Here is a 26,648-nt window from a genome sequence, read left to right as displayed (position 1 = left end):
TGTTGCATTTCTGTCTAATGGAAGACGACTTCTCTGGTATATACTTGTATCAGAAAATATCTGCCAAAACAAGAAAAACCTTCCAATTCAGTCATGTTGATATCCACAGTGTCCTAGTGCAGTTTTCTGGTAAGATTCTGTCTGTCATTGTTACTCCACAGAAGCTCCAGTACCAGGCCCATGCATTCACAGTACAGACAGATCACTCGGTTCCAATCAGATGGCCAGGATGTGAGCTAAGCGAGTTCGTTGGTTAAGTAACCACCCCCCTCCCCCCGTCCTGTTGTCCCCTACAGCCCATGAAGGTGCAGCAGGACTTGTTCGAGGCACGGCCCGTGAGCCCGGAGCCCCTGTACGAGGAGGTGGGCGACTTCAGCCTGCAGGCGCCCAAGTCGCTGGAGACCAGCTTCCTGTCGGCCGGCAGCCCGGAGACCCGGGAGGTGGCGGAGCGGCCAGTCAGCCTCGGCCAGTGCAAGACGGGCTCCCTGGACCGCATGATCGGGCCCAACCCCGTACGCCTGCTCGGCCGGGACGGGGCGCTGCCCCCCGCCGCCTCGCTGGACACCCTGTACCTGGAGGAGCCCCGCGACCCCCTGCAGAACCTCCCCAGGAGGAAGCAGCTGGGCCTGGCCAGCCCGTCCCAGGACCTGCTGCTGCAGGAGCTCTCCACAATCTTCACCAAGAAGACTGAGAGCGAGGGCCAGCCGGCCAAAGACAACAGCCTCTGATGCGCACTTCCCAGCAACAACCAGCACGATGACCAAGCTTCAGCTCTCGTACAAGGCCAACCTGTACAGTCATATTCCTAAAAAAGACTATTTATATGATTGCCAGTGAAGTAACCACACCCTAAACTAATCTGCAGGGACAAGGCTTCAACTCAAGCTATGTTTGACAGGGAATCAGTGTGTGGTCTGACAGTACATTTCATTGTGGTCACAAAATGGTGGGCTTGGAAGAGGTCAATAGTTTATATGGAGTGAATTAAATTCAAGATTTCAGATTCACCCTTGACACACCCTTGTTCTGCCAGTTTTGTTCATAAAGCATTATTTTAATAGTTAAACAGTTCTGAAATGTATTCTGATTGCACTGATGTTGGCAGGGGTTTGTTGGATCACTGCCTTTATCCAGGCCATTTCCAACTTGGGGATTACTCCTTGTTTTTTCTCTTACTATACAATATTATTTTAGTAGTATTATGGGTATTCACTCATCTCTCACCTTGGGTGTGGGGCAGCAGAGCTGTTGCTGTAGGTTACACGTTATGCAGTATTGAACACAAGACACTGGCATATTTTGTCTGGCTCATATTGTAACATATGGAAAGGCCAATGTATTTATTTATTTATTGTTAGAATACTCAGTGAATTTTAAAGGAAGAACAGAGGAATACACTGTGAAGGACAGTTAGACACTGAGACCATACAGATACAGTTTTTGGGCTGTTTAAAGCATGTGTACTGTTAAATGCTTTTTTTAAATCACTATGACTGGCAATGTTTGTCCCCAATCGGTTTCAGAACGGAAAGACTGGAATCCCAAAAAATAACAAACTAAGTGCAGTCTTGTTATTGCTGCCAGGAAAATCATGATGCATGTTCAACATATTCAGTACTTCAAGTTTTATTTTAAGTTTTAAATATAAATGGTCTCTACAGATGAGCTACATCTACACCAAGAGCTGGAAGAGACCGTTTTACTCTTTTACAACAGTAGATGGCAGCAAGAAACCAGAGCCTTAGCCAATGTTTTTGAACGATTACATTCCTTTTTTTTATTACATTACAAACATGAGTTTTTAATATGCGTCACAATATTGATATTTCTTCTTGCTGAATAGCTTGAAAATTAATTAATTGTCCAAGTTTTCTAAATTAAAATGTAGAATTAAGAACTTTTTGTACACAACACAACACAGACCACTTGCCTATACTTTTCATGTTAGCTTAGTTGTAATACCATACCGGATATGGAAATAAGTATAAAATCCACAGATGTCCTCAATCCTATTTTATGCAGTAAACAAATTCAGTCACCAAGTTTAATACAATGATAGCGCATCAGAGTGCTGCTTAATGTGTCGACTGCCGAAGAGCTGAAAGATGAGTGTAAGGTTGTACCCCATAGAATCATAAATATGTTAGGTTTATAATCATGTCATTGAGAAGGTCTCAATGCAACACTCCCATCATTCCTAGGTAAACTATTGGATTTTTTTTAAAGGATGTGTCTTCTTATTAACTTGTTTATTTGTGGCTACTGTATGTTTATATGTTTTTTTCTCTGTATGGTGCTTCATTACATGTACCACTCCTAACAAATGTAAATATTGTATAGCTCTTTACTGTGGCTGCCATTTTAACTTTTTTCTGTTTATTTGAGAAAGTGCATCGCAAATTCAGCAGTTGTTTTAGTATTAAATGTTTTATATAAAAAAGTCCTTTCCTTATTTCCCAAAATGTTAGGAAAATACGTACTGAAATGTTAACTGGAAAGTTGTATAAAAATGCTTTGTTGGTGTACAGTTCATTATACAAGTGGAAAATTAAAGTAAAATAGCCCTGCTGTACAGTATCCTACCATCTCACAGGATAAACCGAGGTCTAGGGATTTCGAAGCACAAATAGTGCCTCTTGAGTCACTGCTCTACCACTCGCGTCGATAAAAGGAATACTGCTGCAGAAGTGCATTCTCCCACAAGCCTGTCATCATTTCCTGAATCAGTAAGAGAAGTGTATCTCTTCACAACAGCTGGTAGCATGTCAGTGTCTGGCATACCTTTTGAGGAGACCAGTAACACAGGGAGCCCTGGCAGGTTAAAGCCAGGCGTGTCCCCCTGCTGCCAATTCCTGTTTACAGTCGACTGTTAACAGATCTCAGCCTTGAATCTGTCATGTCTTGACTGCAAGGCCCAACCTAACCTGCACTTGCCCAGTTTGGACTACCCAACCTACCGCTACAATGTCCTCCACCAATTCTGATGCACATCATTTAACATTCTGACAGCTGATGCATTGTTTCACTCGGCTATCTACCTGCAGACATGCGGTCACAATCGGAGGACTGTGTCTGACAAAGCAGGTGTAGAAGCTGCTTCAAAACTTCAAAACTCAAAACTTCCAACAGAACTGCAATCAAGCCTGAGTGCTTTGTGTGTGAATAGTTCACAGTTTGTGAAAATGATAATGTAGAGCATGTAGAGGTGAGTGACATGAGGGTTTAACATCTGACATGGGCCATTTATGATTTAATCATTTGACTCATTTTAGTCATGTCTTGCCTCACACTTGAAATCAGGGCATCCAGTCAATCCTGCTCAGATTAGAGAAAATAAAAGCTATGCATTCTCAGTTATTTGTACTTACACACTCCTAGCCAGCAGGTGGCGACAGTAATACGAATTGCAACGCGTTGAGGAATCCCCGAATGCAGGACCAGACGAGGCGTGACACCAGTAGCAGAGCATTGGAAAGTATTAATAGCAACAGCAGTATTATTGGCAGCTAGCTCGTGCACACAGGTGAATGTAGGGTTGACACCCATTATAGTTTTTCCGTGAGTGTTCGTCTTTTTGACTGTCTATCCAGGGCAGGGAATGTTGTCCCCGTTTTTATTAGGCCAATGTAGTTCTAATACTTTTCAGTTAAATTCGTAATCGAATTATAGCGCGCAACGTTGTAGCCCAAATCTCGCTCGTGAGTTTGCCTAAATAAAAGAGAAACTATGTTCCCGCAAGACTAAACCCTATATTGCTTAGCATTAAATGGTATACCAAATTGCAGCCTCGTTTCATTGAATACACTACAGCCTAGTTTTGAGAAGTGTAGAAAGTATGTCAAATAAAATGAACTGACAGGATCCGCCTAGTAGCCTAGACTAAATTCCGGCGGCAATTCTGATTAACGGACAAGAAAAGCAGCCCAAAAGAAGTTTGTTTTTTTTCGGTGATTGGCGATTTCCGTGCGGTCTCTGGCCTACCCTGCTAATGTGCTCCTATATATATATATACCATAGATTGTATAAAAATATCGTTACCGTGTGTGTTCCACACCTCCAAAGACAGTGGATCATCAACAGAAAAGGGCCACAGAGAGTACAGAGGGGCAAGTCCACTATGCTAGTTAGCTCGTGCTGATTACAGTTGGAATAGCAGCTACCCAAAATTTCTCTTTGACTTCAGTTTGGTCAGTGTCCCCAAATTCCAATTATACTCACCCATTGTATTTCTTAAAAATGAGGAAAGGTGGAGGCGTACGTCATTATGACGTATGCCTCTACCAAATGTTGCACTTTTACTGCCAATATCTCTGTATATATCTTTGAGATTGCTTTGGCTGGCCACGCAGAGAATTCATCAGCTATGATTAATCTGTTAAATGAGCTAAATGTTGTTTTGCGATGGAATTCCCCTTTAAGTGGCCTTTTTGGCCTTTTGATTACTTAATAACAATAATCAAACAAACCACAGCATGCATCCCCTTCTCTTCTCCCAGCCTCATCCACCCTCTGCTCCGTCTACTGTTCAAAAGCCAACTATATGGCATTTGAAAATACGTGGAATGTCTGATAGTGTGCTCTCAGCCAACACCAGTTTTTGATGAACCCATCCTTTGCTTTATTAATATATCCTGATAAGAAGTAATCATTAACTTTATATTGCCTTGAATATTATGCACCTAATTGTGTACAGTTACAGTGGTGGAATTAATGGATTACATTTATATTTTATATATTTCCAATTGCATTTATGCATTGACAAAATACTGCAGGTATTCATGTAAAATTGCTGGGAACCACCTTAAGGCAGCATTATGTCTATACATGCCCATCTGTAGAAATGCAAGAAACTGTATTTAATACCGAAGTCGTGGAATACTTTGAAATGGAATTTGACCCTTAATGAAGAGGTGGGCAAGTTCCAAGATCATCAAATTTACTAAGAATTTGAGTTAAAATGGCCAGTAATATGAGTTAGGCTAAATGATAATCTGTATGAAAGATAACCTGTAAATAAAATGTTCTTCTCTGATATTTTTATTTATTTTTATTTATCCTTTATTTAACCAGAAAGGTCCCACTGAGATACAATATCTCTTCTGCCAGGGAGTCCTCGTCAAGATGGCAGCAGAAAAATAGAAGTTTCATATAAAAAACATACCAAAAACAAAACAGAACAGAACATACAAGGATCAGGAGCTAAAAGGCACTTGTTGTTAAAAGCAATAACATTGTTCAGTAAAAACTGATTTTCACATATTTTTAACATGTCAAGAGAGGGTAAGAATTTCAGATTAAATACGCCTTGTAACTCATTCCAGACATGCGGGGCATGAAAGGAAAAGGCAGATTTACCCAGTTCTGTTTGAGTACTTGGGAACATGAGGAGAATTTTCTCTGATATCTGCAAGCTTCACTTGTGGAATAGAAGAGTGAAAAAAAGCGATAGTTGACATCACTTGTTTTACAGGAGAAGCAAATCAGCTTTGCTGATCCTGATCTTTGACCTTGTGGTTGTGAAAACCGATTGGGTACAGTTCACTGAGCACAGGATTCAGTTTTGGATGCAACAGTGCAAGTAACCTTATGAGGAACAAGTGTTTTGCAATTTTGCTGTTAGTTGGCAATTTCTGTATAATATACTCATCAGGTTTGTTCTATTTGTAAGTTTCCCAACTTACTCCCCGGTTGATGAACCGGGGAGTAAGTTTTTTGCAGGAAATGCATATCCCTGTTTTCTGCATTTCAGGCACTACTGTGGATGCCTCATTATCCCTGATGCACTCCAGCATCTCACGTCCACTCTACTGCCTCAGGTAATGTTGAAGGAACCAGTAGAATTGAGCATGCCAATGGTTTTACATGCAAATATGGTACTTTACATTATACAGTGGTGTTGTTTGAGCTGTGGCAACTAGAACCAGAGGGCATTTTTGAATATGAGATGAACACAAGCACTCTTGTAAGAGATAGTCATACCAAACATTAAGAAGCAAACAAATTTATTTATTTATTTATTCAATGTTTATTTGATTGAGTCAGACATTTTAACACAGATTATTGTAAATCAAAAATCCAATGTAATGTATCTCAGCATTTTTACTATTTATACGTATATGTCCATTTCCTAAGCTTGTCCCATCATGGGCTATTCAAACACACACATATACAACACAGAATAGAAAAGATAAAATCCATGAAATACAATTAATACAATGTTGTTAAAATTCAGTGAAGATATAACAAGGAAATAAAAGCCTGCTAATACATAATCATGTATGATAGCACGACTGATTCTATTTTTAAAAGTACAAACCTCTCCCTTTCAGTTTCAGTTAAAACTTAAAATACTCAAAATTATGCTCAGATTTAAACTGCACAGAAAATTGCCTTAATAGAAGTCGGTCTGACCAAAAGAGATTTTCCGATACAGAACTTATCGGAAGACATATGTAGACATTGAAAAAGAAGTTTGGCGTTAGCAAACATTTTTTTTAGAATGTGACAATGGTGACATTTATCCAGTATCTTTATTGCACAATTATGAATGTTTGATCACCAAGGAGCATGCTGGCGTCCAAGAGGTTACACAATAACTAAGATGTGAAAAAATCATAGAGTGCATGTGGAAATGTGCTGTATCAAATGGCAAATAGATTCTAGTTGGTCTACATGAGTACAAGTTGCCTTTTATGGTTCTACTGAAGTTTTTAACATGCAATAGGTATAGAAGACCTAGATATTTGACTTCTCGAACCTGCTTATCTGGCTCGCCATTAATGTTAAAATCAGTTTCGCCTAGTGTTGGCCGTCTCTTGGATGGAAATTTAGACACCGTGTATATAAAACAAGCCAATAGCGTAGATAAGCTCGCCAAGTAAGAGACTCTTGACAAATACAGTATCTGACGCTGATATGCTGATATGCTGGAGCTCATCGCAATGGCAACATTTTATGGTAATTCATGGTTTGAAAATATTAATTTTTCAGAATGGTTTTAACACTCTCTTTTTGTACACACAGAACTACACTTTCATTCTCAAGAGATGGATCTTTTAAGCGCATGGCATATGACCAATGTTTTCTTCTCAGACAATACACCTGAATTTGGCATAATAAAACTTTCGGAGAGTACCAGTGGGCAACCACAGACACCTGCCACCTCATCCTAATCACTCAAAATCTGACAAATTGGACACTGCTTTCAGGAATCAGTAGAGTTTTAAGAAAAGAGGATTACTGAATCTCTAGGAGCAGGACACAAGCTTTCAACATAAAGCCCGCGGATCAGTCAGTCACAAACATACTTCCCGTAATACCACCTTGAAGCGTAATCTCCTAAGCTTGGTGAGACTCATCCTGGCTTTTAATGGAACACCTCGAGGAAAAAAGTGACACATACCCTGACGCTAAACAATAGGTATTGGCTCATCCTCATACACGGATATAAGAGCTATTGATTTACCTCAGACTAAGCCAACTCAAAATCTGCTTTCCTGTCTTCTGTAATCACTTTTTAATTTTTCTACTTTCCTGTCCCATCCGATTGATCTTAATAGAACTGTAATATGTCAGTGGATGGTGTAAACAACTTAGACCTTTATTTTAAATCAGTATGAAAAGAATATGTGAATCTCAATTTATTATCTCTGCAGTGATCCAGGTCACTCCCTACGAATCAAAGCAATAAAACAAAACAAGTTTTCGTTCCTATTAAAATGCATTGAAATTCATTCTATGCTCCTATTGCGAGAATCTGAAGAAAGCTGAAATGATTCGGCAAGTGGACATTTTACAATGTTGGAGTTTTACAGACAGACACAGAAGGCCCATTTATTGTCGTGTGCAGTGCATATGATTTGGGGTGGGGGGGGGGGGGAGTGGGGGGTTGAGTGCAAGGTTTTCATCCTTCCCCTAATTTATAACCACTCGTCTTGGAATACCTTTCTCCCAAAGATGAAAAGCCCCTTCTAATAAGCATGCCAAGAGGGGGTTAAATGTCATTACGACCAAAAGGGAGGAGAATGCACAACGTGGATGTGCAAAAGTGTGATTAGAGTGTCACATTGACTTCAGAATGGACCATGACACACCTGATCATTACACAACACCGAAAACACGACATATTGTTCCGCGACCTGAATGCCAGTGGGTTGCTCGGTTCCACGTCTGAATACAACGGAGACAAGGGCTTAATTGCCGCAGAATGGGAAGTCAGTGGAGAAGAGGTAATTATAAGGTGCCCAGCTTTTAGTGTTGGCCTAAAAGGGGTTGGAAGTAAGGTCAAAATGGAGTATGTGAGCCAGAGGTCATTAGGTGAGGATAGCGAGGAAATGGACATTTGTGGCACTGTTATCAGGGATTGTATTCAGTGTAACAAAAGCACTGTCTGTCATCTCCTTCAGACTTCTTATCTCTGCTGTTGTTGTACAATAGTGATTGATACTCGAACAGAAACATTTTGGTTATATTCATATATCTGAATCACATAAGGAACAATGATAGTTCTCTTATTGTAGATCTTATTTAAAAGTAGCCTATTAAAAATAGTAATTTTTTGAAATGCCCTGAAACTATTGTTTTGGGTATTAAATTAGGCCAACTGTATTTCTACTTTTATTAATGCTGTTGAAATTGATGAATTACTTGAAGATAGCCAGCCATGTGCAAAAAAAAAAACAAACACAGCGGGTCTTTGTCTAACCACAGACCACAGATGTTTAAACTGCACCTTGCCGTCTGTGTCTGTACCCCCTGCACACTTATGAACAGGCAAGCCTCGTTGTCACAGAGGAAGAGAACGGTTGCACAACGCAATTTGTTTCCCTTCTGCTGAGCAAATGAGAAAAACATTACCTGTCAAGTAGTCTTTAGGGCAAAAAATAAGAAAAAAAGAGAAGAAAGTGAAGATGTAGACACTCAGTGAAGACAGTAGCTCCTTTTGGCGAGCTGTTTTGTGTCAAGCAGGCTGGAGTCTGCTATTTAGCGAGGGAAGGAGAGGGGCGACAAGCCTGGACAAGAGCTTAGGGGATTAAGTTCATTCTCACTGCCAGTTTGTCACCTATCGGGTGCCCTCGGCCAGGGGTCTGAATGGGCTGCAGTATTTTCGGATGGCTGATTCACTCCACTGAGCAATAATAAGGGCCAATGGCCCCTCCGAAGGGCAGCAGGGAAAATATCCCCGGGGTAGAAGCCTGTCCCTGAGCACGAGGTGCCAAACAATCCCCTAATTCAACAGCTTTCTGTGTGTATGCTGTGCTGTGCTGGCTTCATTTTTACCGGCTTGCATGAACACCACATTCGGTACAACGGACTGCTAACACCTCGGCACAATTCATTTCGCCCCTCTGGGAGGTATACAGATGGATGTCCTTGGCCAGCATTTAAGAGACTGTGTCATAAGTTAATTTGGATACTTTTTTTTAGTTATGTGCAGGACCTCTTTTACATGTTGGAAGTATTTTTATGTATTATTGGAAAAAGGATGGCATAAATGATATTTCACAGCATGTTATAGTGGGAAAAAATATGAATACATCTAATGTCTACTGAAATTGTGCACTGAAAAGCGCCAGCAACCTGTTCCTTATTAGGCAAGAGCAAAAAAGTGACACGTAGTGTTTCTTGACAACAGTAGCTGGCAGCAAAGTTATTAGGAAGTCATTTTTCATGCTGCTGCCCCAACAACACCACCTTCCCAGTTTGGGTTTTGTACCTCTGGAAACCTTGACTGTATAATAAGCCAATATGGTGTTCCCCCTCGAATAGAACACTAGAAAAACTTCATTAGACAAAATGAATAGAAATAAATGTGAATGAGCACCTGTTTAATTTGGAAAATGTACTTCTCTCTTCGTTTGATTCTGAGAAACCTGCATTGCTTTTGTTTTTGACTTATTTGTTTATAGAATTATGCCATATGTCTGTGATGAAATGATCAATGGATGATTACTGTTTGCCAGACACTGAAGCGTGTTGAGTTCTCAAGAGCCTTTATAGTGAGCAAACATGTATTGTTGAGTTTGGATGACTATGATTATCCTGACCTGAATGGATCCCACAAGGATTAATTAAGCCCATAGCTGGGGCTGCAGACACTGTGAACCAGCCCTGGATCCATCAAAGGAAATCAGTGTGCTGTCATTTGAAAGCGGACCTCATTCAGAGACAGATAGGGGACTCCATACTTAATTTAACTGTGCCGAGAGTCTGCCTCGCACTGTATGAGTCTGATCCACTGGGAAGAGTGGCGAGGAGAAGGCAGTGATTCAAAAGCTGAGGAAACCACAGGATTAGCACCGCCCCGGGTTCCTGTTTCAGACTTATTTGTGAGATTGCCTCCTCTGTTAAGCCCGGTGATAATAATGAGTAATTAGGCGTTTTTGTTGGAGCTGCATTTTGCATTGAAGACAAGGAAACCTCTCGGATGACAGCCATTATTTCTGTCCTCTGGCTTGGCAATTAGGACACAAACCTCTAGCTGGTATTAAACAACTTTGTGACCCCCAGACTCATATTCACCCCGGTGCTAGGAGAGTACGGAGGGCAGAAAGAACTGATCTGGTCACGTGATAACATTTACCATGAGAAAAGGTGGCTGCATTGTGCTTATTGTCTGTTTTATTCGGACTCGCCCAGACTGCTTGAGCCTCTCGGGCGTTTCTCTGTCCCGGCTAGAGGGCAGCTTCCAAAATGGAGTGATAAATCACCTGTGCTGAAAGCAACATTTCCTTTCTGACCGCATTTTTAGCCCCTTTCCAAAGGGCTTCAGCGTCAGACTTCAGTGGGGCCAAAAGAGTTGTAGTTTGAAGTGTGGAACTTAAAAGCATTACTGCATATATATCACGATTAATGCACTCAGAACGCCCTCATGATGCATCCGTAATAGGTACTAATGTTTGACATCAGTGTTTGTGAGTGTTAGGGTCTGTTTAGCAATATTTTACATAATGTATTGCGGGAAAAAAACATTATGAGTAACAGCAACAAGAGACACTGCACTATGTAGTCCATTGTTTCTTGTTCTCAAATTGTTCTTAAATTTTCTGCTGTGCTTTTACTGACTCTACTAACTTTCTCATGTGATGCAAGGGACGTATCTGAAGTGAGATACATTCTAGCAATTTTGTCTTTGATGCAATTCCATCACTTTGATGGAATTCTGATAGATGTTCTGCAAATAACTGGGGGACCGCGCCTCCAGTCCTCAGTCGATATACAGTATTTGATCTTCCGGTTCTCAAGGGGCAGTACGCTGCCACCACTCCAGGTACTTTATGCCAGTCGGCAGCACGCTCACGAACAAGCGCACGGTCGGTCACCAGCTTGTAATCCAAAGGGAGAAGGTTACCACAGCTTATGCAACAACACCATCTAGTTAGTTGCCCCAATTATTTCAAACAAGCGCAGACTGTTTTTGATTAGGCTGAGTTATGCTAATCTGCGACGTGGCTGCATTGTTGCACACATTTCCCTGGAGGGGCGAGGCCGTAAACACCCTGCCAGCATTCTTCCTCCACCGCAAATATCCCCCCCAGCACCCAATCAATAAATAGAGAATACGTTAAAGAGGTATAATCCCGAGGATGACCCCGCTTTGTCACTTCACCTCTCCAAAAACATTGGGGGTTTGGGGGGATGGTTGGGGGGGGGGGGGTGAGGGACGGACGACAAAACAAATGGAAAAAAGCGCTCCACATTAAATCCACAACACTGCACGTCTAAGCTGTCACCTCTGTAAATGACCTCTGGATTCAAATGGAGAAGAGAGAAAAAAGGACACACTTTATAACTCAGACCGAACCTTCCAACCCAAAAGCCCCTCCTCCCATTTTTTTTTTTGCCTGCACAGAATGTTGTTGCTTGCTTCTCTGTACATTAATCTTCCCCTCTGCCCCCCACACCCCCTCCACACACCCCTCAATCTCTCCTTAGCCGGCTCCCGCTATTGTGACTGGCCTCATTGTAATGTGAGCCTGACTTCATCTCTATGCACCGGCAGGCAGGACTGTCTTTTCCTCTCCTCTTTTTTCATCCCCCCTTCTTCCACTGGGGCATTAATTGCCCCAGACCACCAGTATGTTGCCGCTGCAGATGTCCCACTCCTTAATTTGCGTAGAGAGCACAATCGGTCCCATCTGCTGCAGTTTTTCCTTTCCACCACTAGCCCCCCCCTCCCTCCATGCCCCCCACCCAATCCCCTCCATCACCACCACCTCTGCTCCCTTGCTACATCTCCCCAACTCTCTCCAAAGTAAGCCCCCTCCACTCCCCTACTCCCCCCCCCCAAACTCCAACTAAAAAAAGCAACAACTCCCAGTCCTCGTAAAAGGAAACCTTGTCAGTGGGGCCGGGATTGAAAGCCTATCAAAAAGCTATACAAGAGTGCTTTGGTGTGGAAGGCCAGAGCGGAGGGCTGGTGTGAAATGAGGACCCCCTGCTAGTTTACTTTTTTTCTCTCCGCCGCTTCTTGTCAGGGGCCTGAAAGACGCTCGGGGCAGATAAACCGGGACAGATGGGGGGGAGCTTTTGGGAGGAATAATCAGGAACGCGCCGCGGCTCAGACGAAGGTAGCGCGTGTTGCCGTTGTTTATACAAAACAAAATAAAATATATGACTGTGGATCCCTTTAATTAAGCCCGGAGACACTTGGCCGAAGGCAGCCTCCTCCCCCCCAGTCTTTCCCCTCCAGTGCCCGGCCATTCTCACCAATTAAAAGGGGAAAATACCCCGCACATAAAGCATGAGCAAACAGCGCTGACATCATAAAGTACGGTCAGCACAGAGCCTACTTTCATACACAACTTCTCAAGTCAAACGCAGCTATGATTCCCAGTTCATTTTAAAATACATTTAATATGCTTGTGAAAAATTAATTCTGCCATGTGAAATCCCTGATGTTTTTGAAACTTCTTTTGCAAACTAACATGACACTGTGTTATTGAAAGTGACGATAACACAAAAATAATCTTTTCTTTCACCCAGAGAATATGTGGATTGTTTGAATTTTCTTCTAGTGCAACAGTCTCCATAAACTATAATGTCTCAAAGGGAAATAAACTTGCAATGTTCTCTGCAAGGTTAAATCTTGGTTGCTGCCGGGCTGAACTTGGTAGGTGTTGGTCTTCACTGTGATATCAAACCCCAAATGTCCCTGGTTAGTATTGTGACATAAGAGAGTGAAATGATTTATGTGGGCTTTTTGAGAAGGGTTTGAAACTTATTTTGCTTATTTTGGTATCTTTGCAGACAGGCTTTTGTTCTGTCCATCACAGGTCTCTTTTGTCTCCTCTCTAAAGTAAAGTAATGAGATGAGTGAGGCCGGTGCTGTGCTCACTAGCCTGTATTGTGTGGGTCACAATGAACCTTCATCTCAATACACATTAAGACCTGACTGTGGGCATTCATCAACAGTTTTCTCTCCCCATTTAATGTTCCATTTTGCATAGGGAACGCTGCCATTTTTTTAGACACATTCTGACCAATCTGTTGCGCTGCTGGTGAGATTTCTCCTCTGTGAGCTCAGTTAGGATAGGTGTCTATATTCATTTATGTTTGAGTTAAGCGTCATGATTTTTTTGTGAATTATACAAAACAGACCAATATAATATTGTGCCACAAAATTCCATTTTGCAGGTTTTATATTCTGGCTCAATGATAATTTGAGTGGTTCCCTGTGCTTGAATTGTACACAGAGAAGCTGAGCGTCTTTGATATAGGTGCACTGACAAAGTCTCTGAAACATTTTCACCTTCGGCTATTTCTGCACTTTGGCTTCGCTTAATAAAACCCTTTTTGGAAGAAAATGGATGTATCTTTGGTGCTAGTAGGGGGCATATCAAACTACATGCTTTTGGCCTTCATGAACTAGCTTGCTAGATGTGCAGACATCACAAGTCAGCTAGAAAACCATTGGCTGAAATTTAACTTGGTGAAAACTCTGGTGCTGTACTTCCCAGCCAAGTCTGCCTTTGTCTCACTCTGGATGATACTGCAGTGTCATCCTCTCCATCTGCTAGAAACCTGGAAGTGATGTTAGATGACAAACTGTCCCTCTGGAACATCACAGTTTTAATGTCGGGCAGATTCTTCCTGTATATCCTCCTAAGAATCCACCTGTTCCTCACCATTTTCTCAACCCAGCTCTTAGTCCTAACACTGGTCATCTCTCATCTGTACTACAGCTATTCCCTCCTTACAGGCCTCCCTGCCTCTGCCATTAGAACTCTGGAGCTCATCCAGAATACTGCTGCTCACCTGATCTACAACCTTCCCAGACTCAGTCATGTCACTGGCCTTCTCGTCTCCCTCCACTGGCTTCTGATATCAAACCTTTGCTGCTGGCCTATGACCCTCTTTAGCTGTCAATTCTTTTGGCACTGTAATGATAGGTAGAGGCACCAGTTTATCTAGGGCACGTGACCCAAAATTCTTTCAGCCTGCATTGCCATTTAAATCCCCATGGGGTCACTGTAGGTGTTGGATTGTCCCAATTACCTGACTAAATATACAATTCCTGATTAATTCTGATCCTCATAAGGCTAAGAGGAAGGAATGTGACATGAACAGAATGTTAAACACAAAAAAGTCTGAGCGACCCGTCCTGATATATTTTCTTTATTTTGCAGTTTTCAAAGAATCCATACCAGCACACTAAAGAACAATAGACCAGCATTTACAGACAAACAAATCAGTGTTTGAATCAAGGTCTGAATTAAACAATTAGTGGGAACCATCTGTCTGTGAAAAAATCCAAATAGAGAAGTGTGCAGACATCCAAGCTTTGAGGGATGCATTCTGATTGCAAACATTCCACTTTAAAAAGCTGGCAAATCCTAAATAACATACACTTTTAAATATGCCTGTAAGAAAAGACGGAGCTGGTCGGATCAGCTGACGGCATATCTGTGCTCTCAGACGAGTCAACAGATGGCACAGACTATTCATTTTTACACATTTTATTCAGCAAGGAAAATCAATTACTTCTGATTTAAAAGTTGTTCTTCCTACCGCTGTGTACCCTGATGCCATAAATTACAGATCAGTCACAGATAGCATTAAACAATGCTTATTGAAATTTGAGGTTGATTTCAACAATGTAACTGAATTTGTCTTGGAAATCGTACAGAGAAGCCCTCAAATGCCTGATGCTAAATGTAGTTCATTGTAATTCTGACTCCCAAAAATCTATTTCCCAAAAGTTGACAAATTTTTCCGACCAGTCAAAAAGCTTTCCAAGCATGTGCCAAGCAGTAAGTCTCACTATATGGCACTTCTAAGAAGTGTGATAGGTTCAGACTATTCTATAAAAACCATGCTAAATGAGATGGGGTGTTTGGTATTATGTTGTACTGTGCCAAGTAGTCCAGATTTATGGACATGAAAATTGACACCATACTGAATGTGCAGATGCAGGAATTGTTTCCTGTCAAGAGTTTAGGGGCACCGCTCAAGTTTTTTGTGGAACATGGCATAAATCTGGTGGTTTGAGAGTAGTGACATCAGAATACATGAAACATATAATAAGATCAAACAACTGAAAAATGCCAAACACTAGTTCAACAGACATTCAATTCATAAATACCCACTGCATCAAAACATTCAAAGGAGTTACTGAGAAGCGGACTGCAGATATTCCTAAAGAAACTGTGGTTCTGTAAAATAAGTTAAGTAAGTTATTGACACACAACCATGGCACTGCATTGATACTCTGAGAGTTGTGGGACAGAGGCAAAAAAATAAAAATAGAACAAATTGTTCCACACATTGTGCAGAAAGACAATTATACTTGTCTGTTACAACCATCTTTGTTGATGCAGAAACATGCGTCTCTTCCTCAGGACTGGTCTATGCTAAGCACTGCCAAATAATGGCATAGGAGACTTTTAAGCAACAGATCACAATGCAATTTCATCATAAGGGTTTATACTTGCATTTATATTTCATTTGAGTTCATCAACACCATTGCAAACTATTTTATTGTTAGTGTTAACAATTTTTGTGCATGTAATATAATTGCATGTGTGTGTAGACCTGCCTATAGAACTGCTCAGAAAGAAAAAGAATGTTACTTCTCAACAGTGTAAAAATGTCTTCTCCATGTGTGTATTTCTATGCTCTGAAAGCACAAATAAAAGTGGTAGTATTGCAGTCAATCATCACCTGTGCTTAATTAGTGGCTATTGATGTACAGGGGAGGAGCAATTTTAAGGATGACTGAATTTATGCACTTTCGCTGAATTCCTGCACATTTACCTGCATTTAGGTGTTTGGGACGTTTCTGGACGTGGACTCTTCTGTGTGGGGAAAGGGTGGGTGTGGCTACAGAGCCTGTGGTTTGGGATCAAATTTGTTCTTTGTTGTCAGCTAGCTAGCCGCCACAATGGCCCAGATACAGTGAAGCAAAAAGACAAGCGGACAGGGCTTGTTTAATATAATTAACCTTGGAATTGCTTTTTCTTGGTGATATCATTTGAAGTTCGACAAGGGGATGAAAAGTGATGTGGAGTTGGCTTGTTTTCTGTTGGACCTGTAAGTAACCCTACCTCTAGTAATCCCGCTAGGGTTGCCAGACGCCCAGTCATCAAATTATTTGTACTGCATGTCCGGTTCGTGGTCCCAGCTGGACAATGTAGGTAATGACAGTCCAAGTAATTGATAGGATTAATTTACTGGTAGTGTCTAATGAATTTGCGTGTCAGTATCTCGGTCAGGTATTCGGGGGTGAGTGGGCAGGGTTGAAAACGGAGGAGACTTCTTTGATAGTAAACACAGGCTAAAATATCCTGCGTAGTGTGCCTTTAAGGCCTGAATTAATTAATGTTCTAACTTATAGACTCATTACGTGAGGGTAAGGGTTTCACCTTCACAAACCAGCTTAAATATAGTGCTTTAAGTAATGTGGTTACTTTTTGTGCATTCTTCATGGTGATTTGTTTTCTGTTGCCAATGTGTGTGTGTATATATATATATATATATATTTATTTTTTATTTTTTTTAATTAATTTATTTATTTTTTACCTGCAGTGTGTTTCTACCATCTTAGGCTATGCATGTAGAAAGTTTCATTTTATCTCAGGAATGCAATTTTGTGAAGACCTATAAAATTGCTTTTGTCAATGTTTTTGTGTACTTTATTGGATATCTTTTGATTGATTTATGAAAACAACCTCTTGGAAGAGCCATATTTATCAGCCATAAACCTGCTTTTTCACCGAAGTGGCGACTGAGTAATGGGATGTACTCCTATGTGCTGAGTACTGACTACTTGGTTCTAACTTTGTTCATTTAGTCACCAAAGCCATAAATGGGAAAATGATCAGTAAATATACGTACAGGCCTGTGCAATATACATACCAGCTAAATGTGTACGTGATTTATTCAAATTTAAGTTTTTTTCTTCAATATTAAGAGGAACTAGTTATTTGACGTGGAATGGATTTGTCTTGCTTCTCTCAATATTCTTGAGAGAATATCTTGTATATTTAAGTTTCTCGTATATTTCTCCAGACAAGGACAATAAGTTTCAGAAGCTTAATTTTACAGAAAGTTTGTATTTCCACTATGTTGCATGAAGCCCTAAATGTATTGATCTTGAAGTTCATTCAGCTTTCTGTATCCTTCACACTTAACAGTCGGTTGAGCTTGGACAGTTTCCCCTCTGAGAGTGAGTGAAGGGGTATTGTGGGGCGACGTTTCGCTTGTTATCCATGGCAACTCCTCACATCATTCAGCCGCCCTAGAGCAGCCCACAGCCACCAAGAAGCTGGGGCCCAAGTCGCCGTGAGGCCTCCTCGTGGCCCCCAAGCCCAGCGCGAGAGGTACAGGGGAACTGGAGAAGGGCCCACCACGGTCATGGTCTCTCCCAATTCAATAACAGTTTGTTCTCAATTAGATCGCTTTGTAGAAAGCTGAATGCCTTTTGGGAAAATGCTCCTCAGCCATCTGGGGAGGGCTTTCACAAGCTTAAAAGATGGCATCCTCGCCATAATAGTGATGTTTCGCCTCTTTTCCCCTATCCCGTATTTTCTTTTTTTCAACTTTCTTTAGCCATTTAGTGCGCTGACTTTAGAATCAAACTTGCAGGGCCCCAACATGGCGTGTTGTGATGGAGTGGTCCATATGGATCATGTGTTTTTTTTTTTCAATCGTAAAAGTGTGAGGCGAACAATTTTGTCATTGTTTATGAAGTTTTAACACACATCTAATAAGCAATTCTATATGAAAAAATATTTTGTTGGCTATTGTAATGATTCAAAATGATAAGGGGATGCTCAACCAAAATACAGTGGCCTTTCTAGTAAAAGGCCCACCCTGAAGTGCTAATACAATTTCATTTCTGATACTACAGATAATTACACTAAAGTGAAGCATGCCATTGCATTAAATGTGTTTATCAGACCTGGATATAACACGTATTTGATATCCATTAGTCTTTTGGCATCGATAAAAACAAAAATTATTATCATCAATATTTACTATAAAAGTGAGTATCTGTGTTCCTTTCAAAGAGGCCTACTGGAGTGTTCTAATTTGACTAGTTTTGAACATTTCACTAATTTGGCTCTAAATAAACACCTGTTTGACCCAGGTCTGATACTGTGTTTGGTGTTCATGAGTATTTATAAAGTATGTATTTGTTTTATTGAGTGTAAATTTGAACAAATAGTAAACTCTGTCATTCCCCCAACTGAGTCCTTTTTTTTTTGTTTGGACTTGTGTATTACAAGAACAATAAACTGTCAAAACTTTCAAAAAATAACATCCTGCAATAATGCTTCAGCCCATCAGATGGTGCTGTTTAATGTAGATCTCTGTTCAATGCATTGACTACAAACGTGAAACAGTTCTGAATGCCCAGAACCCAGAAGACGTTGTGTGTTGTGATGTTACATTGCAGGGTCACTAGCATCTTCATTACATTACATTACATTTACAAACTGCAAACTGTACACAGATACTCCAAAGTGCCATTATGTATGTTACAGGGGACCATCTAGTTCATAATTATTTCTTCTAAAGCACAAAATTTCTATGACACAATGAACTTATCACATTTATCAATATATCCATTCATAACCATTATCAATCTGTTTTTTAATAATAACTATTAAATTGCTCTAATTGCATGGACTAATGCAAAGCCAATATTCCACTGACTGTCTCATCATGTGTCCCACTAACAGTACATAACATGATACTAATGGCAAATCCATGTTAAAAAAACAAACAAAAAAATTCTGAAAATCAGAAAATTCTAAACTTGTCTGATGGTTTGATTGCATTTTATGGTTCCAAAATATTTCAACTTATTTGGCTTGCTTTGATCTAATAAGAATAAACGGCATTGTTATACTCAATGTCACATTGTTAAAGTGATAGTGAAGGGGCCAACTTCTAAGCTCTGGCTCTGCTTGTGTGTTGCATGTGCTGCCTGCAGCCTGGAGAGTGAATAAAGGAGAGGATAGGTGAGCAAAACGCATCTGTGCCACAATGAGAGTGGGTTTTTTTTTTTTTTGGGGGTGGGGGGGGGGTAGTAAGGCAGTTGGCGGGGTGGACGTCCGCTGTCTTAGAGGGGGCCCCCCCACGGAGCGTACTTTGCTGTGAAGCACCGCCTTTTGTTTGCCGTTTGTTTACCTTGCTTCCTCGCGCCGAGCCGGGGGGGGGGGGGGGGTACAGCGAAGGCCAGATGAACAGCTCATTCACTGCCCTCCTCACCCTCTTCCGGGGCCTCTGAGAGAGAGAGAGGCAGAGGGAGAGAACAAGCCATCAAGAGCCCAACGGGTTACCCCGAGATCAGAGGCACAAAGGCTCTCCAATCATCCATTAAGAAAACCTTGCTCCACGAGCCACGTTCCACGCTGTGCTCACTCAGAGCTGAACATCACTGTCCAGGTACAGGCTGCATCAGGCCTCCCATTCCCCTTTCTAGGCCTCAGCATACCCTGAGCGCACAATGACGTAAGGCCAGGTAGCCGTTATATAGCCTGGAGGTAGTTGTGGTGGCAATGTCGCTAACCACAGAATCAGATTTGTGTCAAAATGATCAAAGAAAGCATCGTACTTCTGACAAAGATTTGTGTCAGAATGATCAAGAACCATTTCTGGTTGAGAGCTAAGAAATAAATATTGCAAACAAAGATAATAATTTCAGAAGTAAGACCTAAGACTTTTGCGTTTGGAACAAAAAGGAAAAATATTCCAAGTAAATATTTTCTATGCCTGTGCAAATTATCTATTTTGTTTGATACTTGATACGATATTTTGTTTGATACTTGATACGTTGTTTTGTTTGATAATTTTGACACAAATCCGATTCTATAGCAGAGCAGCACTAAGCAACATAGCCACAACATCTTCAGAATGATCAAACGACCTCCACCCTGCACCGTGACTACCTGTAGTGGGACTACCTCCCACTGACGGAAAGTGACAGAGCGGCTATGTTGGCCCGACGTTGGTTTTCTCAGTGTGCTATCTGGGTACTCTTGCATGTCCCTTCCAGCCAGTTGAGGTTGTTTTAGGCGTTTTCACATTGTACAGTACAAGGACTGTTTCGAGTGCCAATCAATGTGTCCAAATGGGCTAGCATGAGCACATTGAGTTTTGGAAATTGGAAGGTGGTAGGAGCAGAATAGAGGATGGGGGTGTGTAGTTTGGAGGAGGGGGGGGTGGTCTGAGGGGTGGTTTGGGAACAGTCGGGCAAAACCAGCTGCATTGCAAAAAACGCCGCCCATTCCCCACTCAGCAACAAAAGATGAAAGAGGGTCCTGCTGGGTGGCAAGGACACCAGGTGACTCTGGCAACCTGAGGGGTTTAACCGAGCGCTCTAATGTGTAAAACCATATCCAGTTGTATGCAGGCCATTAAAGAAGTTTTTCTTTAGTGGGGGGGTCTTTCCCTTTGCTTTTTAAAGGCAACCACATAATCTTTGCCTGCGAGTTACAAACAATGGAGTGGGTTGAGGGTGGCACCACAGTGGCCGACTCTTAACAGGGGACCGGCATTCTGGACCCATTCACTCGGATCAGGTTGCACATGAGAAACTGGATGTAAGGGAAGGGTTGCTGGCTCTCTCTCTCTCTCTCTCTCTCTCTCTCTTAATGTTTCTCACTTTCTTTCTCTTTCTTCCTATCTGTCTGTCAGAACTCTGCTGTACATCTCTGTCTGAGTTTATCTGGGTTGTTTTTGGATTAAGAACTGTAGAGAAGCACTACCTGACTGTAGGAAAAATACCTCCGGTTGTGGAAAAACTAGAGATGTTTAGCCTCTCTATCTGTGTGGTGTTTGTGTGTGTATGAATTGAGGTCACAGTCTGGGGTATGCGTGTAACATTTGGATTCTCTTTTAGTTACACTTGTAGAGGGCTAATACATGTGAAGAAGCCCATATTATGTTTTTCAAAACTCATATATTTTATAATTTAGTCCTAAAAACCCAAACCAAATTTGTACAGTTGAGATCGGTGTGTGTAAAACCCTTACAAAGCTAACCCAGGATGTTACTGTAATGGGGCAGACCTATGGTTGTGTTTGGGGATTCCCGACTGAAGTTGAAACCAGTTTTATATATTCAGATGTGTGATGTACATAATTAAATACTGCTGTGGAGATGTACTGGATGTCCCTTCATCCTCATCAGTATTTTTTTCTTATGGGTCTGCTGATACACTTTCAGTGTATGACACTCCACAAGGTCTTATATAAAATTCTGAATTCAGTGCTTCCTGGTGCACTGTCCCGTAAGGTAGCCAACAGCTGACCACAGCTTTGCTCAGTTGTCTCTGTGTCTTCATGCAGTAGTGACACCTGGTTCACTGGATGACTGCAGTCTCCTTGCACACTTACAACACCTCCGATGCAGTGACTGCATTTCAGCTGGTGGACTCTAAAGTGAAGATAAGCAGTTACTGACAGCACATGCATTTCTGTGTTTGTATTAAATGATGATGACATTGTATTTGTTAGAGACTTACAAAAGGGAGCTGGAAATTTCTTAAGCAGTGAGCAAAGTTGAACTGTTATTGTTACTGTTCTAAATTGTTTGAAATTGCAAAGAATAAATTTTCAAGTAGAAAATGGGCACCATTAATCTTATCATACTCCACTAAAGCTCTGAAAACATGCTTTCAAATAATCTACAGAGCTTTCAACAGATTAGCAAGAGGTCCAAGAATGAATAAAGAGCAAAACTAGTTCAATTTTACAATGGTTCATCTTGACATGGTACCTTGTTTTTCAAGTACTCCAGTTGATAGAATGATGGTCACAAGCCAAACCTCCAGGATCTCCAATCAAATATAATGACCATTGGCAAGTGCAGAAGGTGGAGCAGGGTGCTGGGTTTCTCTTGCAGGCCTGTCCCCACTAACAGCCATACTGGTTAAGTTAGAAGAAATAGCTTACTCTGTCATTTTTTAAAAATGTGTTTGTTTGTTTGTCTGTGTTTGGTCAGAATACAAGAATACAAAATACAAAAAAGCTATTCTGGGTGGCTACAGACAGTACTGTCAGATTTTCTTTTAATACAATGATGCCTGTAAGTATTTGGACAGTGACACAATTTTTACAGCTCTTTTTATACATAGTCCATTCATTTTAGGGGACCAAAAGTAATTGGACAAATTAACAATCTTAAATGAAGTTGTCATATTAGCACTTCCATAAGGCACCCTGGAAACTTACTGTACTTTTTGCCAAATATCAGTTTAGAACAACATTTCCTAGTTCCTTAGGCCCTATTTTATATTTTAGAAACATATTTGGAGTGAAACATTGTCAGCTGTTACACAGAGGTGTATGGAGTACACACAACACAGGCTCCACAAATAGATCCACTTAACATCTGGATTTTCGACTACTTGAGTGAGTAAATTACCACCAATATTTTTTATTGGGATGCCAAATGTGTGTAGTACACGTAGATAATCACAAGTAAAACAGAACAATGGAAGTCTTTGAGGTCATTTTGTTTGCAAAAATGCAACATTGGGACTCAGTGGTAGTACAGTCATGTGTGTATTAGCAAGAAATAGGCTCACTATGACAATATGCAAGACCTGATGTCTGGTAATGTTCCATTAGTTGTAGTTTATGTTAGCCTTGTGGTTTCATTATTGTGTTTGGTTGGAAGATGACCCTTTGCCCCCCATCCCCCCCCCCCCTTCACCACCACCACTCCCCTTCATCATACAGGAATGATAGTACTGTATTACTGCTCTCCCACAATGGATAGGGAGTCATTTGAAAACAAACAATATGATTATATAAGGAGTTAAAGAGCAAAATAAGACTAAAAGTTCAACATGTGTTCCTTATGTTATCATCACAACGAAACGGCAACGTTTTAGTTGAAAGTGAAGTTAAAAGTAGCACAACTGTGTCTTTGAGTATTCTTACTGGGAAGCATAATGATCATTTCTGCTACCACTCAAGCCCAATGTTGCATTTTTACATGTTCAAAAGTTGCACCAAAACGTTTTTCAACATATTCCTCATCAGAGGCTTCCCACAACAAGGTTTAAAGAGTATTAAAAATTTTTTTCAATTGCCTCAATGTCTGGGTTTGGGTCTGGGTCTCACAGGGTTAAACCCTTACTTTACAAAGTTGGCATCCCATTTTCTCATTGGAAGACCGAATTATAGCGCAGTTAAAGTGTAGGTCGTGGAAATACAGTGAATACGTACAGTATACAATCTCAGTTGGCACTCATTAGGCTGGAATAAGCCTAAAGCCTGCAGCATTTTGTTAATTTCCTCCACACACAGTCAGCTTACTGCAGCCACACAAGTGGTGCTCCTTTGCCCCTCAGTTCAAAGTGCCCTCGTGCAACAGGCGACCCTGTACGTAGGTTCTGTAGCCTGTTTAAAAGATGAGGTTAATGTCACTGTGCGGTCAGAGTTTGCCCTCGGTTTGCCCTTGCGGAAGGTGGGGGAGGGTTGTGAAACAGACACTCATTACTGTCTTTTCAATATATAATCATTGAACTCTGGACTGTGTTTCTCTACCCCCCCTGTTGGTTTACAATGGGGCAGCACACACCCCCAACTGCTGGTTTATGGTCTAACCCTTGTGTGGCTGGGCCGAACCTACGAGGATGCGCTGGAGAAAGTATCCAGCTGTGACCGGCCGGTCCTACAGTGGTATGACCTCTGTTCTATACTGGAGGCCCCTCTGAGGCAAATTCCACCTCTTTTGTTTTAATAATAATGACTGCCCCATCTTCAGGACTACGCTTTTATCATGAACTACTGAAAGATTTCTACATTTACTGCAGCAATATACTGCAAAAAGAATGGCTAGTTTTTTCCATTTATTTTTAACCAGTCTCGTTTCCAAATTGACAGGTGCTCAAAATCTATACATTTTGAGCAAATGTCATTTAATTTAATCTGAAAACTAATTGTTCCTTTCTGGCTTGAGTTTTATGTTGTTTACATATTACTTCTAGTATGTTACATCATCGTTCTTATCATTTCTTAATTTAATTGTTGATGTTTTAACTCGGCTATATTATTTATTTTAAAGGGTATGTTTGTGCTATGAACTTGCCCTGAAGATTCAAATTGAATTGAAATTAATTTAATGTGTATTGATAAAATTATTTATCCTCCTAGAGTAGATGCAAGAAAGTAGTGCAAGAAAAATTAATTCCCTACCAGGGATCAGGTGCCACAGTAATATGTATACAGTGTGTATTTTATTTGAAAACATATACAAATTATAATTTGGGCTGTGGGATCTTTCCTTTTATGCAGTAGCGTTTTCTGCCCTACTTTACTGGACATTGTGTGCCATTGCTGACCACTCTGTGCTCCCTGGTGATTACCCTGTGAAAGGGGAGCGACACACTCCGAGAGCCTGAGACATTAGCAGGTTTGTTAATCATTCTCCCGACACACTTGGGCTGATAGCGAAAGCCAAGCCAGTGCCACGCAGTGACAGGCCCCCCCCCTGACTAATGATGGACGCCTGGCCCATTCTAAACCTCAGAGGGGTGATAAGCGCGCCCTCCCAGCCCCTGAATAATGAGCACAGGAAGCCGTCTCGGCCAGACAGCCACTTCGTCAACCGGTGAGTGGCCCACTCACCCGGCGCATTAGAATCAGATTCCCTGCGATTGATCAGGAGGGTTATTGATCAGCGTCCCCTGTCGCTTTCCTCCAGACCTGAACAGATAGTGCCAGAGCGGGGCTGCATCGAGTCAGTTCACCCTCAGGTATTTTCAGGGTCTGCTGTCATTTATTATGCCGGAGAGCAGTGGGCTGGACGGACTACTGTGTGTTGCTTGGCAGATTGATTGGCGTGTCAGCTCTCCGATTCTGCGCGTTCAAATGAACAGATGGGAGGGAAGTTGTGGGATGAACACCTACTGAATCACTAAAGAGATCCTATTGCCATTGTTTCAAAGTACTCCCCCCAGAGACACGGAAATTGAGATGTTTTCAGTGTTTCATAAGAAGTGAAAACTATGATTGTGATGTCATTGTAGTCATTGTCAGGACTGCTACTCATTTGACAGTGTTTGTGTAAGTCATTTTTCATTTTCACTCTTTTTACTTTTTGTGTTAAAAGGGTCAAGTGGATATCACGCAGCTGCAAAACTTTGACTCAAGCTGTCATTGATAAACTCTGTAAGAAACCCAGCTCATTATTTATGGCCTCCAGTTTTCAGATCCAGTCTCGCTCAACAAAGGAACCTCTAAGACAGTTTCAAACGCACACTTTCAATATATCTTCTTTTTTTAAGCAACATCAACAAAAAAGATGTCTCCTCTATTGATCATATTCTCTCCGCCTCCTTCTGCATGCCCTTTGCCCTTCCCTCCCTCTGTCCAGCCAGTATAACAGGACTGGTAATTATTCCAGACTTCCAGCTTCCCCCTGGAACTAATGTGATAAAATCTAGGAAAAAGACAAGGTGCACAAAGAGAGAGATGTAGCCCTGGGCAGGATGGCTGCCAAAGGTCTAAGCCAAGGCAGCGAGTGCCTTTGGGACGTAATGGGATTTTCTGGGGCCTGCATTGATCTCCTGCTCACTCATTCAAAGCCGCCTTTTTGCAGCCAGTCGGCACACTTTCGCCCCCAATCCCCCCCACCCCCCCCCCATCCCGTATCACCCCTGCCTGCACTGGGGGGCCCCTGTTTTGGGCCAGATCCAGGCATTTAAGGAGTCAAGGCAACAGGTGAGACTGCCCAGTTTCTGAAACACTGAAGCACAGGGCTGCTGGTAGGGAAGATTTAGGGGAGGACTGGGGGGGTGTGGGGGGTCATGTTGTCTTTTTTGACAGGGGTGAGTTTTTCAGGGGATTGCTAGTGTTTCAGTGAAGCAGCATTCCTCCGATTTAAGCCCGGTTATGTTATGGTCATCTCAGAGGATTTATGAAGGATGTCAGGTAGCAATTATTGTCAGTCACACTAAACACAATATCTTAAGTGTAATGTAATAAGTTCATATTCCTCAAAGAGTGACAGCTTAGGCCACATCCGCAATTAACCATCCTTAATTATTAGCTATAAGCTGAAGCATATTTACAGCTCACCCATTTGAAATGAGGGCAATAAAGGCAATGATACTTTCTTAATGTGCAGGGGCCTACCTGACTGTTGGAGAGGGCAATGAGGAAGGGCTATAATTGATGTACATCTAG

The 26,648-nt window shown here is 41.5% G+C and overlaps 1 protein-coding gene across 5 annotated transcripts in view; it reads left to right on the top strand.

Moving 5' to 3' along the window:
• Positions 1-2,577, top strand: part of arap3 (ArfGAP with RhoGAP domain, ankyrin repeat and PH domain 3) — a 42,800-nt gene extending 40,223 nt beyond the window's left edge. For all 5 annotated transcript variants that reach the window (XM_035409558.1, XM_035409556.1, XM_035409557.1 and 2 more), the window contains one exon: positions 297-2,577. In XM_035409558.1, coding sequence (XP_035265449.1) covers positions 297-728 — 432 coding nt within the window. In that variant the 3' untranslated portion in view covers positions 729-2,577. The remainder of the gene's footprint in view (positions 1-296) is intronic.
• Positions 2,578-26,648: the final 24,071 nt, after the last annotated feature.

This window comes from Anguilla anguilla, chromosome 3, assembly GCF_013347855.1.
Source record: "Anguilla anguilla isolate fAngAng1 chromosome 3, fAngAng1.pri, whole genome shotgun sequence".
Lineage (NCBI taxonomy): Eukaryota > Metazoa > Chordata > Actinopteri > Anguilliformes > Anguillidae > Anguilla > Anguilla anguilla.
This window is presented reverse-complemented; position numbering and strand designations above follow the sequence as displayed.